The sequence below is a fragment of the Eleutherodactylus coqui genome, chromosome 5 (assembly GCF_035609145.1).
Source record: "Eleutherodactylus coqui strain aEleCoq1 chromosome 5, aEleCoq1.hap1, whole genome shotgun sequence".
NCBI classification, from domain to species: domain Eukaryota; kingdom Metazoa; phylum Chordata; class Amphibia; order Anura; family Eleutherodactylidae; genus Eleutherodactylus; species Eleutherodactylus coqui.
Genome location: NC_089841.1, coordinates 145,121,587 through 145,138,949, shown reverse-complemented (window position 1 = coordinate 145,138,949; position 17,363 = coordinate 145,121,587). Strand labels below are relative to the sequence as shown.

General features: G+C 44.2%; 1 protein-coding gene across 15 annotated transcripts in view; it reads left to right on the top strand.

The window, feature by feature from the left end:
- Window positions 1–17,363, top strand: part of NCOR2 (nuclear receptor corepressor 2) — a 364,680-nt gene that overhangs the window by 157,766 nt on the left and 189,551 nt on the right. For all 15 annotated transcript variants that reach the window (XM_066603378.1, XM_066603367.1, XM_066603368.1 and 12 more), the window contains 2 exons: window positions 9,098–9,277; window positions 13,859–13,972. In XM_066603378.1, the coding sequence (XP_066459475.1) occupies window positions 9,098–9,277; window positions 13,859–13,972 (294 nt within the window). The remainder of the gene's footprint in view (window positions 1–9,097; window positions 9,278–13,858; window positions 13,973–17,363) is intronic.

Here is a 17,363-nt window from a genome sequence, read left to right as displayed (position 1 = left end):
GCTGAACACTTATTTTTACAGGTCTGAAATGGAATATTAATCCTTCTGGAGCAGCTTGCACAAGAATGAAATCAGAATCCTTTAGCTTGTGTGGATCTAGGTCAAATGTATCTAGTGATTCAACAGCCTGAAGCAAATTCATTGCTAAACAAGTAACAAATGCTGAATTCCCTCCCCGCAGATTTCCAGCTGCCGTGCTACTGTATTAGAAGCAAATGTATGGGTTTTCCTAGAAATAACCGCCAGTCTAGAGAACATGTGGATGTGGGTCATAAAATGTATGCATAATCAGATTTTTTTCCTAATACACACTCTCAGCAGTAATATAGTCCATGTTTCACTTCACACATTAAAAGTTAATTATTTCTTTTATCAGGGACCAAATACCGCAGCAACCAAATAACCCCTCCACACCATCATAATGACTCAATAACAATAGTGCCTGAATACCTGCCCCATGTAACGACCAAACATTCCTCCACTTACCGAATAATAACACCATGCTCTGATGGATTAATACTACTGCATATTAGTGCCATGCAGGTACAAGTGAATACACCCTGCTTATACAGCACCAAAAGCGCAATAAATAGTTCAATTCAAAGAGTCACGGTTGATCTCTTCTCTGATCATAGTTCTTTGCTCTCCCTGTATATTTACCCTTGATATTGTAGTATTCACTTCCCGTTGGATGAAAACATTTCAAAGTCCTTAACAACCGTAAAGATTGTCGACAGTAGATCTGCTTCAATCAGCGGTATAAACGGGACTTGGTATTATGTACAAATCCATTTTTATCTTACGAATGCAGTTGTAATCTATGTAGAAATTAGAATTTAATCTGGTAATAAATCCTTAAACATTTCAAGTGATTTTTCGGGACTAGAACCATTTCACAACATCCATTGTATATACAGTATATGTGCGTAGGACTTGTATACCGCAGGGTCAGAAGACAAGCTCACTTCAGATGCAGCACGTGTTGGCTGTCGCACAGCTGGCACCCACATGCAGCGTCCAAGATCAGAAATAACTCTGATGTTGGCCGTTTAACGTCTTAGATGCTGCGATCAATGCTGACCACAGCATCTAAGTAGTTAGACAGTGGGAGGGGACTCCCTGTGTACTTAATCAGCCCCCCTTGATTCTATCGCAATGTGCCAACAGTTTACACGGCAGCTTGAAGTCAAAACTGATTACCTTAAAATATGGAATAAAATGCGATCAAAAATGTATATGCCCCCCCCCGCACACACACACACAATTATAGCGATAAAAACTACAGCCTGCCTCACCAAAACAAGCCCTTAACTAGCTCTACGGGCTGAAATGAAAAAAGGTTATGGGGCTCAGAAATTTGTGACTAAAAGCCCCCTTTTTTAACTAGTAAAACGTACTGTAACTGTATAAATTTGGAATTGTCATAATTGACCCACAGAATAGTTACCGCACAGTGGACGCCATAAAAGCAACCCCCCCCCCCCAAAAAGTACTTTTTTTTTTCTCCTGCACTTGTAGTTTTAAATAAAATTTTTACTCATCTTGCAAAAAACAAGCCCTTGTACAGCTATGTCAACAGAAAAATAAAAACTGTTGACTCTTAGAAGGCGAAGACGAGAGAACTAAAAATCAATGTGTTCTCCAAGGATACTAACCTCAGAATAGATCCTAAATATCAGATTGGTGGAGGCCTGACACCCAGTGCCTTCATTGTCCGCTTGCTGGAGCTGCTGTGTCTTACCTAGCACAGCTCCCTACGTTGTTCAGTGGCCCTGAATAGTATTGCAAGCTCAGTCACATTCAAGTGAGTGGAATTGAGCTTGCAGTACCGTTCTGGGCCACTACACAGTGTATGGAGCTCTGCTACTTCCAGTGCACAACGGCTCTGGAAAATAGTGGATTGGCAAGGGTGCAGTTTGTTGGACTTCCACCAATGACTTACAGCAGTATGCAAGTTGTACCCATTAAATCTCGGGCACATCCTGCATTGCACAATATGGACACCCATTTGTTATCTATAGACCTCTCACGTTGGGTCCAGGGAAAGAATGTCTGTATGAATATCCTTTACCCCGAAGACTGGTTATAAATATTAGTCTCAGAAAATCTTATTAACCTATAATGGCCTGATTCATGGTATGTATAGTTTGGAGATATATATATATAAATTTTTTTTTTATTAAATCAAAAGAAATCTTGCTTATATTTTGGGAAATAGAGCGGCCGTCACAATTGTGCCTTATTTTTTCCTTTTGTGGTATATTTCATTTTGTTGCTTATTACAGCTTCCTACCATTCCTGAATGGCACGCCAATCGGGGTCCGCGCTGGATTTACACTGTGTATGATTTACGGACGCATTGTTAGCCGTAATGACTAGAATATATCTCTGCGTCTCCTGTGGCCGCAGTAATTTAGTCTGTTCTGAATCCTGCACAGATCTTTGCTTCCCGGAGAATTCTTGAGACATTTCACAGCTCTTGCCACCACCAGTTAGCATAATCTGAATTTAAGTGCAGTAGTTAAGCCATCTATGGGTAAGTGTAACTGTAACGGGAGAAAGGAAATTCTGGTAATGGTCTTTCCAGATCATAGCGTAATGCTCAGCCGCCTATCTCCTCCAAGGGATAATTGCATTTTCCTTCCAAATATAAATGTTGTCCCATATGGAGGCTGTATAACCGAGCCTTGTTGTGTGCTGGAATTATTACATTCTGTTGCAAACATGTAGATTGGGGGAAAATGAACATAATTGGAGTTTGCTGCTGCAGAAAAAAAAGTGCCATTTAATAGTACCAATAACGTTTGTCAAATAAAAAGGACTGTAAAAGATTAAGTCATTTCACATCGACTTTACGAGGAAAGTTATTTATGTTGTATTTTTAATAGCACAGAAGAAAGAAGACTGTAGACTCTACAGCTATTCACTTTTCCAGGGGCCCCCATGGATCGCAGCCATAAATTCATCATTGCCGTGTGATGATGGATATATTCTTTTTATCTGTCCTCCCATAATTCCATGCTGCACTCATTATATGAGCGGCATCTGTAGCTTCCTTCTATAGTAGGATACTGTAACTGCACCGAAGACTGACTGTACGCAAAGCAGTGCGGAGGGGAAGGTGCCACCTGCCAAGGCACATTATGTACCAACCCAATGGGCTGCATTCTAGCAGCTCAGCGGGATTGTCAATGCAGCTTTGGACTAATCTGCAAAGTTATACGGGTTATCAAACCTTTTAAAATGAATGGCCTATCCTCAAGGATAGGCCATCAATATGTGTTTAGTAGGAGCTCCCCGCTCCTAGGGATGGGGCTTGGCTAAAACTGCAACCACATTGACAACGATGACAAAAATGCACACGGTGCGGTAAAAACTGCTCTGGCAAAACCAATTGCCCCGTGTGAATACAGAATACTACATGCTGCAACTGCAAGATTCGTACCTTTTTATGTAAATACTTTTCATTACTTAAAGGGGCTGCCCACCATGTCATCACCTATGAGCACCATAAACTAAATTCCGATGTTGGTCCCATGGAGTCTGGGGTGTACTTTTTATACTTATCCTGTACTGTCATTCCTAAAAGTTGGTGCCGGGACAGTGCAGCGGACTCCTTTTTGTGCACTCCCATAGACACCAGTGGTAGTGCTTGCGCACGCAGCCTGTATACTGAGGAGTCCGCTGCACTGCACAAGCGTGGACTTCAGTTCCTGCACATCACCCATGAAAGTCTGCACGTATAAGTGATGAGAGGGTCGATTTAAAGCATAGGCCATCAATGTGTGATCTGAGCGGGTTCTGCCCCTCGGAAATCCCTGCTGATCAGCTGATTGAATGACTCAAGCCTGTAGTACTCAGAATGGCCACTATACATAATACAGTATAGCATTCTGCATATGAACAGGTTCTTGCTGAGATGTATAAACATTGAAGAGGCTGCAAAACTTGCATCAGCATTGTGGCCCCTTTAATCAGTTGATCAGCAGGGATCCTGAGCGGCGAGCTCCTACCAAACACACATTCATGGCCTATCCTTGAGGATAGGCCATTCATTTTAAAAGGTTTGATAACCCCCTATACCTTTTTACAGTGTATATCTAGATATAATCTGCAATCAGCATTTAGAGGTGAACAAGGAACATACCCTTTAAAAGCCCGATACTGTTGTATCTTGTCTCCACCACAAAAATGGGTGGAGACCTGGGATAGTGCTGTGGGAGATGTAGGGTACACCCACAGCTGCTGATTAGCTGGGCTCCTGTCTGGCCTGTTCGCTATGTTAGCTCCCTGATGCCGCAGTTTTGGCACTGAGAGCTGGGCGCCCGGCCAGCGGAGGTGGGAGGGCAGTAGAGCCACAGAACTGTGACAGCAGCGGCCCCCAAAGGGTCTGTGAGAAACTCTGAGATAGTAGGGCAGCGGGGACAGGAAACTGTGCCCGCAGCAGTGGTGTGGTCGGCACTGAGAGCAATGGAGAGAGCCGGCCAGCGGGGACAGGGCAGGGAACTGTGACAGCAGCGGCACCAGCAAAACGGGGTTTTCCTGCGAGAAACCCCGAGAGATGATGGCACGGCAGCGGGGTGGTTGGCACTAAGCAGCGGAGATTGCAGGCAGAGTTCGGAGGGGGGAAGATGGAAGCAGAGACCCGAAGATGATGGCTGGCAGGACAGCAGGGACAGCCAGCCAATCAGCAGCTGTGGGAGTCATCTGCATCTCAACACAGCTCACTCATCTCTCCACCCCTTACTTCAGGCAGAGACCAGATACGACCGTACCTAAAGGCCCTATAAACATTAGACAACATCCCATTTATTTCAGTAGGACCGAACAAGCTTGTATGCGTGTAGAGGTCACCTGACTTTCTCCCAACAGATTATGTCATGGGAAAGAATTGAGGACGTTGAATTTCAATGCTTAAAGGGGTTGTCCCGCGGCAGCAAGTGGGGTTATACACTTCTGTATGGCCATATTAATGCACTTTGTAATGTACATTGTGCATTAATTATGAGCCATACAGAAGTTATAAAAAGTTTTATACTTACCTGCTCCGTTGCTGGCGTCCTCGTTCCCATGGAGCCGACTAATTTTCGCCCTCCGATGGCCAAATTAGCCGCGCTTGCGCAGTCCGGGTCTTCTGCAGTCTTCTATGGGGCCGCTCGTGTAGAATGCCGGCTCCGTGTTAAAAAAAACAAAAAAAAAAACGTTTCGGCGCGGGACAACCCCTTTAATCATTTTGTTCCCTTGGGATATAGGCCACCATCAGAGCTGTCCAGCTGCAGTTTTACCCACCGTCAAAACAAAGAATTGCCCAGCCGATAGCTATTGAAGGTGTATGGGCATCTTAAAGGGAACGTGTCACTGGGTTCATGCTGCCTGAACACTGGCAGCATGAACCCAGGCAAGTATATATTCTTCTGAAATGCACTTTAAACACACTTTTCGCATCGTCCTCTCCGCTCCCCACTCACAGCATGTTGACAGACTGCTCCTCTGCATGCTTGTGTATAGGGAGAGATCTGTCAATCAGCATTCTGTGGGCGGGAGAGGCCAGCACTGTCCCGCCTCTTTCACTCACAGCTCTGTTCCAAGTCAAACTCTAAATTGTGTTTATTCTGAAACGTCGCAGCATTGTAGGGGGGCACAATGAATACCTGAGCCAGGTTCATTCCACCAGTAGTTCAGGCAGCATGAACCCAGTGACATGTTCCCTTTAAGAGTTAACAAAAGTGAACAATTTGCAGGTAGTTTTAGTCATATTTATGTATTGTAGGAAGTTGATCTTATTGGTGGAATAAAAAAAAATCTGTCACCCGCTAAGGAGTCGCAAATGTATTCAAACAATTGAAGCTCTTTCAGAAGAGTCGTGGAGATCAGAGGTGCGGCGACGGCTGACGGCTTTCTTGTTTTCATCTGAGTGGGTATTTCATCTTTCTGTTCTCCATATTGTAGACGTCTGGAGGGATGCCCAGTATAGCCGGTCTCTCGGGAACTTGCAGGTGCTCCCCAGCTTTGTACCGGATGTCTGACCTGCTGACAGTAATAAAAAGAAGGGCCATGCAGTTGTTAGGAGTTTAGGGAACGAATGGTTGGGAAGTCCAATTACTGATACACGTACACCAAATTGTGCTTGTTCTCCCAGCCGCCTGCTGCAGGTCAGTAAGGAAAAGTAACCCTTTGTGGCCAGCAAGCCGTCTCCTCTTTGTAGGATAATCCTTCAGTGGCAATGAACTGGCTTTGTATTCCATTGCAGGAAAATTGCTTAGAAGAGGCTTAATTCAGTAGGGTGATTTGGCGCTGTAATCTGAACACGTGTTTAAGCTTTCGGTTCTGCATATTGTAATGAATCTTCATGCAGCCTGGTAAGACATGCAATGATTATAATAGCTCTGCTTTTGAGAGCTCCTAAGAGGTTAATCAGTGTGGTGCTACTGCTTCCCGTTTTCTGTCTGCTGTGATGTCGTTTGGCAGGCTAGAGCTGATGATGTCATGGTCTTCCTGGTGCGCAGTCACACCGCTACCATTGTAGTTGCGCAGCTGGTGTGCAGGAACAAATATTGGAAGGGGGGTTGGCTAGGCACTACTGGGCAAAGTGTTGAGTTTCATTGGAAAAATGGGGATGGTTGAGTGCTATACGTTGGCCTCCTGCCACCGTGGTTTATGTTCACTTCACAAGGGATGCATATTAATAGCATGATTTGGAAAGGAGAATGGTCTTATTTTACAAAACAAAGCTGTAGTGTCGGGCCGATCAGTCTTGCATACTAGATCCACTGACCTTGTACATATCATACACTGCAAGCAGAACTGGTTTTTGTTTTAGATCATGTGAGCCCATTGTGCTAGCTATGTGGAATATGTGGCTTGGGAACTTTATATGTGCAGAATTTTATAACCTCTGCAAATGGTATGAATGTAATGGCTGAACAGAAACCACCAGGATGGAAAGTTTTGCAGTAGGATTTATAGCACACTCTTTTGGACTTCCTATAAGAGGCGTTTTTTCTTGGATTTTCACACTTTGAAACAGTCTTCGGTTAAGTTTTTCTTGTTCAACTCATGTGATCTTGTCTGGTCTCCTGCAGGGCTGTGGAGTCGGTAAAATACAAGTTATACTCAATTGTTTTCCAAAAAAACCTTTAGATCAATCTGCTGAGATCCCCCTGCAAATCAGAGACCAGGTTCAATACGACAGGTTCCCTTTTTAAAGGGTTTGTTCCATAAAGAATATTGTTTTATAGTTAAATAAGCCCGTAATAATTAGAAGTATTTTTTGCATTCACACTAAAAAAAAAAAAAAAAAAATTCTCTGCAGATATTCTAGAACTAATATTAGAATAGCGCCACCCGTCCTCTGTTGTGGCCAACCTCAGTAAGGGTAAGGCGGTATTATTGTATCTTGACGCCACTGGGAAGTCGTGGTGGAGCCAACATTGACAGGGGTACACCTCCTGTATCTGATGGGCTGCACAGCTGGTTCTCCTTTAGGTCCTGGAAGGCCACCAAGGATTCCTAGAAAGGGCCTTCCCCGGCGCCGGACCACAAGCGCGGATTGCGGCAGCATTGGGAGCGGTGACCGGGGACGCAGCCCTAATGGAGCACAGTCTGAGTGGTAAGCAGGGCAGCGGCAGTCATGGAGCACAGATCCGGGGGCTGGTGCGAAGCTGACAGCCAGCTGCCAGGACGGAGCAGAGAGGCGGTGGCCAGCTGCCTCACCCGGCGGAGGACCACAACCAGGGCCTGCCGCGGTAACATTGCAGTATTTATAGCTTATAATGTAAGGCTAAGAAGACAAGTTACTCTGCCTAAGGCTGTAGGGCAGGCATACATCAATGCACATTGTGCTGCTAGGACCTTCGTTCCTTGACCCTATCAAGAGCTAGGGGTGTGACTGGGGCGTTCCCTCTGTCAAACCCCTAGCTTTCGGTGTCGAGATACAATAATACCGGGTAAGGCTATGTTCTTCCTGTAGTGTGCATGCTTGGCTTCCACTCCATTCAAACAAGGGGACATGGGACCCCTGTTCTGACGATCGTTGGGAGCCCCAGTGGTTAGCCACCCACTTACCCTGTTGGATAGTTGATAACCTGATATTGCCGGAATACTTAAAAAATAAAAAATACATGACTTGATATTTTTGTTGCAGTTTTAGTTGTAATTACTTGTAATGGCCTTAAGACTCTTTTACACAGCCCGAGGATGGGTCAAGAACGTTCTTAGGAACATTGTATTACTGCTGACAATGTTGCAACTCTGAGAGACGAACGATCATTTATCCCCCATGGAGTCTGAATCGGCCTGTGTGAGGGCTTGTCATCCCTGTGGAATATAGTAGTGTAAAAGGACTCTTACTCTTATTTGCTTAGTTAGACATATCTTCGCCAGTTATGTATAAATTGGGGCATTTGCTTTTCTTGTATTTTTAGGAAATGTTATGTACAGCTCCACCACCTCTGAGCAGAAGGTGATCTCCAATCCTAGAGAGGTTCCATTACTTTCTCTAAAGGGATAATCCCCTTAATTGATCGTGTACTTATAAAAGTGGGTTTTAAAAATTAATAGCCTACCCCATGAAAAGCCCTCAATATCTGATCATTGGGGGTTCTGAGTCTTGACACCATCGCTGATTTATCTGTTTGAAGAAGCCGCTGCACTCACACGAATGCTGCACCTGCGGTAATGGTTACATCTGCTGGGAATCTTGTTTGTATTCAGATTGCCATACTTTCTATAGTGGCTGTTGAGTACTGCGGTGTTATCCTGTTCACGTCAATGGGTTGACGCTGCAGTCCTCAGAAGAGCAGCTGTAAAAAGCATGATATATTGAATATAAACTGTATTGCACGCTGATGAAGGCCTTGCAGGGGCCACAGCACGAACACCACGGCCCGTTTAAGCAGCTGATTGGTGGGCTTGCTGGGGGTTGGTCTCCCACCTATCAGATATTGATGTTCTATTCTGAGGCTCAGTCATCAATGTTAAAATGCTGATAACTTTTAAAGTGAATTTGGTTTGTATTCATTTTATACTGATTGCTAGAATTTGCCCTAAAGATTTGTTGTGTTACATGTACAGTAAATTCCTTTTTTGTTATCTGCAGGATCGCTGCTTAACTGGAAAATTAGAGCCTGTCTCACCTCCCAGTCCTCCTCATGCTGATGGAGAACTGGATCTGCTGCCTACAAGGTTCTCCAAGGAGGAGCTGATCCAGAACATGGATAGGGTGGACCGCGAGATCACCATGGTAGAGCAGCAAATCACCAAGCTCAAGAAGAAGCAGGTTTGTTTACCATAAATGTCAAGTATTTCTTGTTCACAACTTATAGCTTAGTTTTAGGCCAGGCTCACGCGAACGGGTCGGATTCCAACATAATTGCGAATGATGGCGGAAGATCGCAGATGCGATCATTTTTTATTCGCGGATGTACATGTATGCACAGCGTATCGTCTGCGCGGAAAAAAGACCTCTCTCCCCCCTCCAGCCGGCATACCAGCTTTTCTATGTATTTTCCTATCAAGTTGATAGCCTTTCTGCCACTCATACGCAATGTTAATTGCTTATGGGCTGCACATCACTCACATGAATTGACATCAATCGAGGCTGTCCGCGCGGAATCCGTGCTAAAATAGAGCATGCTGAGAATTTTCTTCTGCTCGTGGAATACTCAATTCGTACTCGCAAGTGTGAAGGAAAATTTGAAAATGCACGCCTTTCAATGCCTGTGTTTTACCACGGAACTTCTGCAGATTCCAAAATTAAACTCCATTGGCGTGAGTCCCTCCCGTACTCTTTATAGATTGGCCTCTTTCGCACCTTCATGGCCAAGCAATGTTTGTATGTTTTGCTTTGTTACATCATTGCATTCAAAGAGCCACAGTTGTATTTTTCCTTTGCTAAAGTTGTATGAGGACTTTCAGGCCAGCTGCATACGGGCATATTTACATTGCGGAATCCGGACCGGGCGTCCACCTATGGATTCAGCAGCAAATACCGCCCATAGCATGCAATGAAAAAGTGCTTTTTCCTGCACACAAGCGGAAATCAATTGCAGCTTGCTCTATTTTTGTGTGGTGTCCGCACAGACTGCTTCCATTGAAGTCAATGCAAGCCGTGGGACCCGCTTTATCGCCTAGTGACAGCGCGGGAAGATCTGCACTGTGCATGTCCGACTCGCCAACCAAACCATCCGCAGTACAGAAGAAGTCAAGAAAAGACAGGTACACGGGGTCACCGGCCAGGCACAGGATCTGATTACGCTGCAGGCTCCCGCATGCAAAATCCGACCAGATCGTGTGCAGCTGGCCTTATTTGCAGGAAAAGTTGCTTTTATTGGTAACTTTTGAGCCACCTATATGTATTAATTTTTTTTCCTGCTAGATGTGGGGTGGGTGTGGATGGAAATTGCAATTTCTCCATTTGTTTTCCAACTTTCATCATGTGCTGTGCAGTATAAATAAATGTTAGCACAAGGTAAAAATGCTCCTTGTGTGCCCCAAAGTATTAATACCCTTTTATGCCTCCCATAGTAAACATCTCCCTTTTTGCACAGAGTAATCCACTGCCCAACATGATGCCGAACCTGAAGCTGGCTGAGGTATTTGAAGGCTGGATGAAGCCCCACCTCCACACTACAACAGACTGGGCTCGATGCCCACTGTGTAGTTTCATGGCCATGGCCTGGCACTGCGAGCATCTTTAGGTCATGCGATCTTTTACTCAGTTGTCTACACCAGTGAAGAGGGTCTCTGCCTGTGTGGTCCCTTGCTGCAGTTGTTTGATAATTGATTGATGGTCAGGGCTGACCCAAGCTAGTAAGGGAGTGGACCAACTTAGGGACCCCTTCGTGCAAGAGAGTGGGGTCTGGAGCTGGTTCTCCCAAGAGCTCCAGTGATAATCTGGCTCTGCCCTTTGCAGTGCCCTTCCCACTGAATGTTCTGCACACAACATCTCCAGTTGAAGATGCTAATGCTCCCTAGAGCCCTGACCAATCTCCTAGCTGGAGGCACATTTGTATCATTTGCCAACAGTATCACGCTGTGATAAAGTGTGTATCGTGAATACTCTTTCTGTAGTGCACTGGCCATTGAAACAAAATAACATTGGCCTAGCTATGCAAGTAGCATAAACATCACGATGTGCCTACCCCCTATGTGTAGTGTGCCATCAGTGCTGCCAGTGATTGAAGGGCATTTCATTACCTGCATATCCTTTGTACAGTCATTAAACAAGCAGGAAAAGTGGCTTTTTTACACTTTGGAGCCTGAAAAGTTTCAATGCAGAAAATCATATGCTGTAACATGGGAGGGCAGCCCATCAATAAAACCAAGTTCTACAAAGTGTATATGGGACATGCTATACCGTATGTTAGCCGCATTAAAGAATTCCTTAGATGTCCCTCTAGGCATCTAGGATTGCTAGTTTATAGCAACAATTAAAAGAACACATTTCCTGAGGAGATGGGTGTGCTTTTTTTCAGAAGTTCATTTGTGTGTAGTTCTCTCTGAAAAAAGTTTTATACTTTGACAGCCGTCCAACTTCTAGTGGAACGGGCCAAGATCTGAATCAGAAACAGATCTTCCTCTAGAAGAACACAGGATAGTCTTTGTGTAGTTGCCCTTTTGGAAGCCAACTATAGATAATAGAATGGATTCATTCCCATGAGATTATTTGCAGCTCTGTAACAGGGCAGAACGAAGACTTTTTTTTTTTTTTAATGAAAAATGTTTCCTGAGTGTCCTTTTCTTCAGCAAATCTCTCTCCACTTTAGAATACATTGATACATGTCCGAGTGTGTATGAGAAATCTGTTCATACAGGAGTTCTGTGCTCTTAAAAATGACGCAAAAGTGTGTGTCTTGGAGCTGTGACGATGTTTACAAGAAAGAAACTAGAAAGCTGCTCCCACTCCTAAGGATGTACTTCTAGGATTTATGTGGCATTTCTAGTAGCCCTTTTACATGGAATGAGTTTAATTCAAAAGTATTGGATCGTGCGAATTTGAAGAGTAATCGCTCATTGTAAACAGTTCATTCATTTTTCGTTTGCTCAATTTTTGCAGGCATAAAACTAATTGTTTGCTTGCTTACACATTGTTGCAGGTAACGGCGATCATTTAATCGTTTACATTCACTGGTACAGTAAGGCCCCCTGTCCACGGCCGTGATGATGGTGAGGAGGGGGGAGCACAGACAGCTCTCCGTGATCAGCCTGCTGCGATTTTAATCCTGCGAGTAGAGAATCGCTATGATTCTCCGCTCATGGATGTCGGGCTGCGCTTACCATAGTTGGCTTATGAAAAACTTTCCATAGCGTGATCTGAAGGCGATTTTATTGGTGGGGATCGCGCTATGACTATTGCCCGTGGACAGCCAGCCTAAATGTAAATAACTGAACGATATGTGAACACAATTGCAAATTTTTGATCTGCCTGCATAAACAGGCTGCACAAGCAAACATTGTCGTCTTTATTGTGCGCAGACTATAAATTGCTCCGTGTAAAAGGAGCCTTGCTACCAGCACTTCTATTCACGTGAGTCCCATTGTCTTTGAACTTGGCCGGTACTGGAATTTTAGGTTTAAAGAGTAATTCAATCCAGGAGTCCGGTGGTTTGGGTACCTGCCAGGGTATCTGCCAAGTGTGTGGGGCTGCCCTGCTCTGCTTGATTCTGCCGTAAAGAGTGCAGCGCATGGTGGGGCACGCCTGAAAGCAGAGGGCACAAGAGCTGCATGTTATGTACAGAGGAACAAATATTTTTAGGCTTTATTTACATTCTTCTTCCCAACCCATTGTTATGGAGAATGCATATTTAGTGCTCACATCAGCCATGTGTCTCTCTGTTTGGCTTTGTACTGATTCTTCAACATCTGACTCCGAAGGAATGGGGAAGAATCCATTAGGTTGAAATCACGCGTGACGCTTATGGTGCCATTTTTAAAGCTAAGCCAGGAATGGATCCAAAAGAAAAGGGAAATCAAAAGGAAAGACTATTCCTTCCTGTTGAATCCATTCCTGGCCTTTGCTTAAAAAAAAACAAAAAAAAACTGCCACAAGAACTGCACGTGCTTCCATCCTATAAAGGAGTTGCCAAGTTATAGAAAAACTTTAGACTGGGCAGGAAATGTTAAAAAAAGAGCAAAATGAGTTCTACTCCCCAGTCCAATCCCCCACCAGGTGCATACTGTGGGATCTGTGCATAGCTCAGAGGTAATAATAGAGGTGTTACGTTTTATTGTACCCCTGCCTGTGGTGATAATGAGATTACTGCTGAAAGGTGATCTGTACAGATCAGGACTACTATTGTGCAGCTCAGGGGTTAAGGCCCATTTACACACACAGATTGCTTGAAATTCGTCAGAAACTGCCAGTTTTGAGCGATCGATTTGCATAGGTACTAATGGGCTAAATCAGCCCTTTAGTACTTCATTGCATGTATTTAGAGAACAGCGGGTGGTCTGTTCTCTAACTACATCGCTGTGCTCCAGCGGGACAGCAGCTGTTATCACCTTTTAAAGAATGTTATCAGCGCTGTCCACAGAGAACTCTGCGTGCGGTCCATCTTATTGTCCTGCAGGACGAGGATCTCATGCGGACCTGAAGTCAGCAATGGACAAAAAGTGTACGATAAGTGCATGATGGGCACACAGTTACACACAACGATGATCGCTCAAAAGATGGCCTTTGGGTAAATTTTGAGCGATCCTCGTTGTGTAAAAAGGGCTTTCGACTGCAAGATTGCAAGTTGTTCTTTTTTTTTTTTATTGATAGAATGACATGGAAAATTTTTAAAAGCATCACCCAAAAAAAAATTTAAAAAAAATAAAAAGTTTTTTTTGACAATACATTTCCTTTACATTTCCTCAGCAACAGTTAGAAGAAGAAGCCGCTAAACCGTTAGAGCCGGAGAAACCCCTCTCGCCTCCACCAACTGAATCGAAACACCGTAGCCTGGTCCAAATTATATATGACGAGAACAGGGTGAGTAGCAGTAACTTTGTGTATAGTGCTTTTCTGTATCATTAAGAGGGTCTCCTGCTTCTGACTGTCGATGGCCTACCCTAGGATAGGTCATCAATAGCACATCGGCCACTCGTGTCTCTTGGCGATTAGCTGTTCCCCCTGGTTGGTCACTGTGTTTACAGAGCTGTTTTAATGCCGGAAGCAGACTGCTCCATACAATGTGCAGTGGCTCCAGCTGGTATTGCATGAGAAGTCCCATTTATGTCTTGAGCTCCTGCCAATCTGCTATTGATTACCTATCCTGAGTCATCAATAGTAGATCGACAGGGACCCGGGAAGTAAATGTATCTCAGTTATTGTTATGTTGGCTCTTTGATTAAACTATGTAAAACTAAAGAAAATAACTAGTGTTAATGAAGAATCCTTCATCTTCAGACAAATCGTATGGCTGGTTTGGAGTCCTTTATGGTATAGGCTAAGGATGCCAGATATTAAGAGTGCTTGTAATAATCTAGAGTCGTTCAGTGGAGGGAAAATGTATTTGTCAGTAGATGGAAGATAAGGTGTAAGCGCTGCTTATGTAGAGATAATGGTTCTGATCACTGAATTGATTGGCACATCTAAAACGGACCTGCTCAGGATTTTTGTCTTCCTTGATTATGAGACTAATTATGTGATGCTCTTTCTGATGGTCAAGAAAATCTACAAATCTGGCCCTTCTCTGGTCGTTAAGGTTTTACTGTGTTTGTTTTGTACACGACTGAAGGATTGTGGGATTCACATTTTAAGGGGTTTTCCAATCAGAAAAAAGTGGCTGAGGGCTGGGTTGGCACAAAATGCCAACTAAGGAAAGCTGACCAGTCAGATGTAGATGTATTGAAACGAAACCTCCTGTATATATGTAATGCATATATCCACTGCAAGGGCTTCCGAACCAGAAGTTACTGCAGTGGTCACAAGCTGTTCATTGTGCATGTGACTGCTCAGCCAATCGTAGGCTTCAGCGGTGGCATGTGACCACTAGAAACGGTCATTGGCTGGGCGGTCATGTGAACAATGAACAGTACGTGACCAATGCAGCAACGTCCTGGCGTGGACCAGAATACCTGTGACCTCTAACCCATGAATGCACCTTAGTTTGATTTTTCTTTTCTTTCTTTTTTTTTTTTTTTTTTGTGCCCTCCGCCGTTCTGGGACACCCCCCCCCCCCGATTGTTTGGAAAACCCCTCCGAATCAACAGGCATCATAGATACTCAGCCCTAAAAGACTGCAGAACCCACTGTAAAATATGATGACCGACTGTCCGAACAGGACAACAACTTTAAATTATTACTTAGTGAAATTATTAAATACAGTCTTAGTATAAAATAATCTAAAACCTGATCTGTAGAGGCTTTCGTCTGATTCTCCATTGTATAACTGCATGTGGCGCAGATGTTTTACTGCTTCGACTTATGCAAACACGCTGATTAGGATGCAAATTGTAATGGTAAATAGATTGCATATTCGTTATGTATGAAATGATGTAGGAGGCTCTTCATAAAAGTTACTTAGTTCTTAGCTTCTGTTTAATGAGAACTTGACTGGACTGATGATCATTATACCCATCAAACATGATGAACTGGAAACTCGTGGGTCTCATGTTGAGTATCTCCTGCCGGGATGGAGAGGTTCTCACAGCATCTGCTACACGCAGAACTGCAGGATCTCATTGCACGATGCTGCCTTTTATTGTGCTCTAAGGTTCATTTAAGGACACTGGAGACTGTTTTGTCTCTGCAACATCTGACTCATTGGCTACTTAAGTTACAGATTATTGCGCGTCTGATATGGAAAAACAACCCTGAAAGGCCCTACATCTGCACTAAGAGTATAGATCAGATCTCTCCATAAATATATGCATTTATATACAGTTTCTGTCTAAGGCAGGACACACAAACCTCACAAAAACAATATTAGCGAGAAGTGAATCAAATCCGCCCAATGGTAACGAACATTCTGTAAGGCCAAGTCCCTGTTCTCACTGTGGAATTCGGCACAGATTTGATGTAAAATCTACGATGGTTCCTTGAATTTACGACACGGATATGAAATCCATGCTGTGGAAAAAGAAGGGGCATAGATCATCCAAAGACACTTTCAGGTCATCGGTGCACAGATTAACCCCATTGCATGCGCTAATTCAAATGTGGATCCGCGGAAGGAATGAGAGATTTGGAATTCTGCCACAGAATATGTTGAAGAAATTGGCCGTGGAAATTGGTTTGTGAATGGTACAAAAGGGTATGTTGTGGATTTAAAGGAAATCATTCAGCGCTTTCAAGCCTACTATACGGTCTACAGCAGCAGATAACTCTACTATACCTGCTCCCTACAATGAGCTTGGATAGGAAACCAGACCTGCAGTAAACTTTTTAAAATGACCCACCCCACATGCTAATGTATGAGTCAGTCAGTTTTTTTTAAGCATAAACCATCCCAACTCGGCTGCTCTGTCTTACATTTATCTCCTAGCAATTAGCATTCTCATACATGCACTGGAAGTGTACCGACGGGCGCATGCGCAGATCCTTTGTCCTTTCTGGGGGCAGATTTGTCATACCCATCTGTACTTGCACCAGTCCACAAACTTCCGGCGCATGTGTAAGAATTCATATCCCTCTGTGGATGATGTAGGACACAGCAGCAGAGTTGGGCGGGTTTTATGCTTAAAACTCCAGCCAGTAGAGATGGTCTGCATACATTCGCATGTGGCATGAGGAGTTCTTAAAACAAATTTTCAGCTTTTTAAAACTTATTCTTCCTTTTTTTTTTTTAAGTCCCCATAGTGGGCATGAACTTCCAATGGTTTTGATCGTTTTAGCAGTATGATGTAATATTACATTGTCCTGTGATCTGACAGGCAATCTATCATGCCACGCCACAGTTATGGCTTGATAGGTAATCTGTAATGGCAGCCCTGTGCACTTTCAGAAGGCCCCCAGCTACCGTGGCAACCAAAATCTTAACGCAGGGTACCGTTTGGGACCCACTGGACTCCGTTCAGGACATTTAAATGCCGCTCTCAGAAATGAAGGGGGCATTTAAAGGGTTAACAGCCGCAATGAGCGAGATTGCTGATCACAGCTGTAAGAAACTGCTTTCGATCCCCCTCCATACAAATGCCGAACCCCCATGATGTAACTGTGATGTGACTTCAAGGCATTAATAGGCGTGAAAGTGCTGACAGGTTTCCGTTAAAGCCCACAGCCTGCCCTGAACTCTGTGAGGCGCGTGTTCTGCCACGCGTGACTGTGGGCTGTAAGCCCTTGTACTGTATTTGGCTGCCGACTGTCATGGTGGAGCGGTCTTGCGGCTGATGACTAGTTGTAGGACATGCGTGTTGGCCCGATCGGCACATGTTGTTCT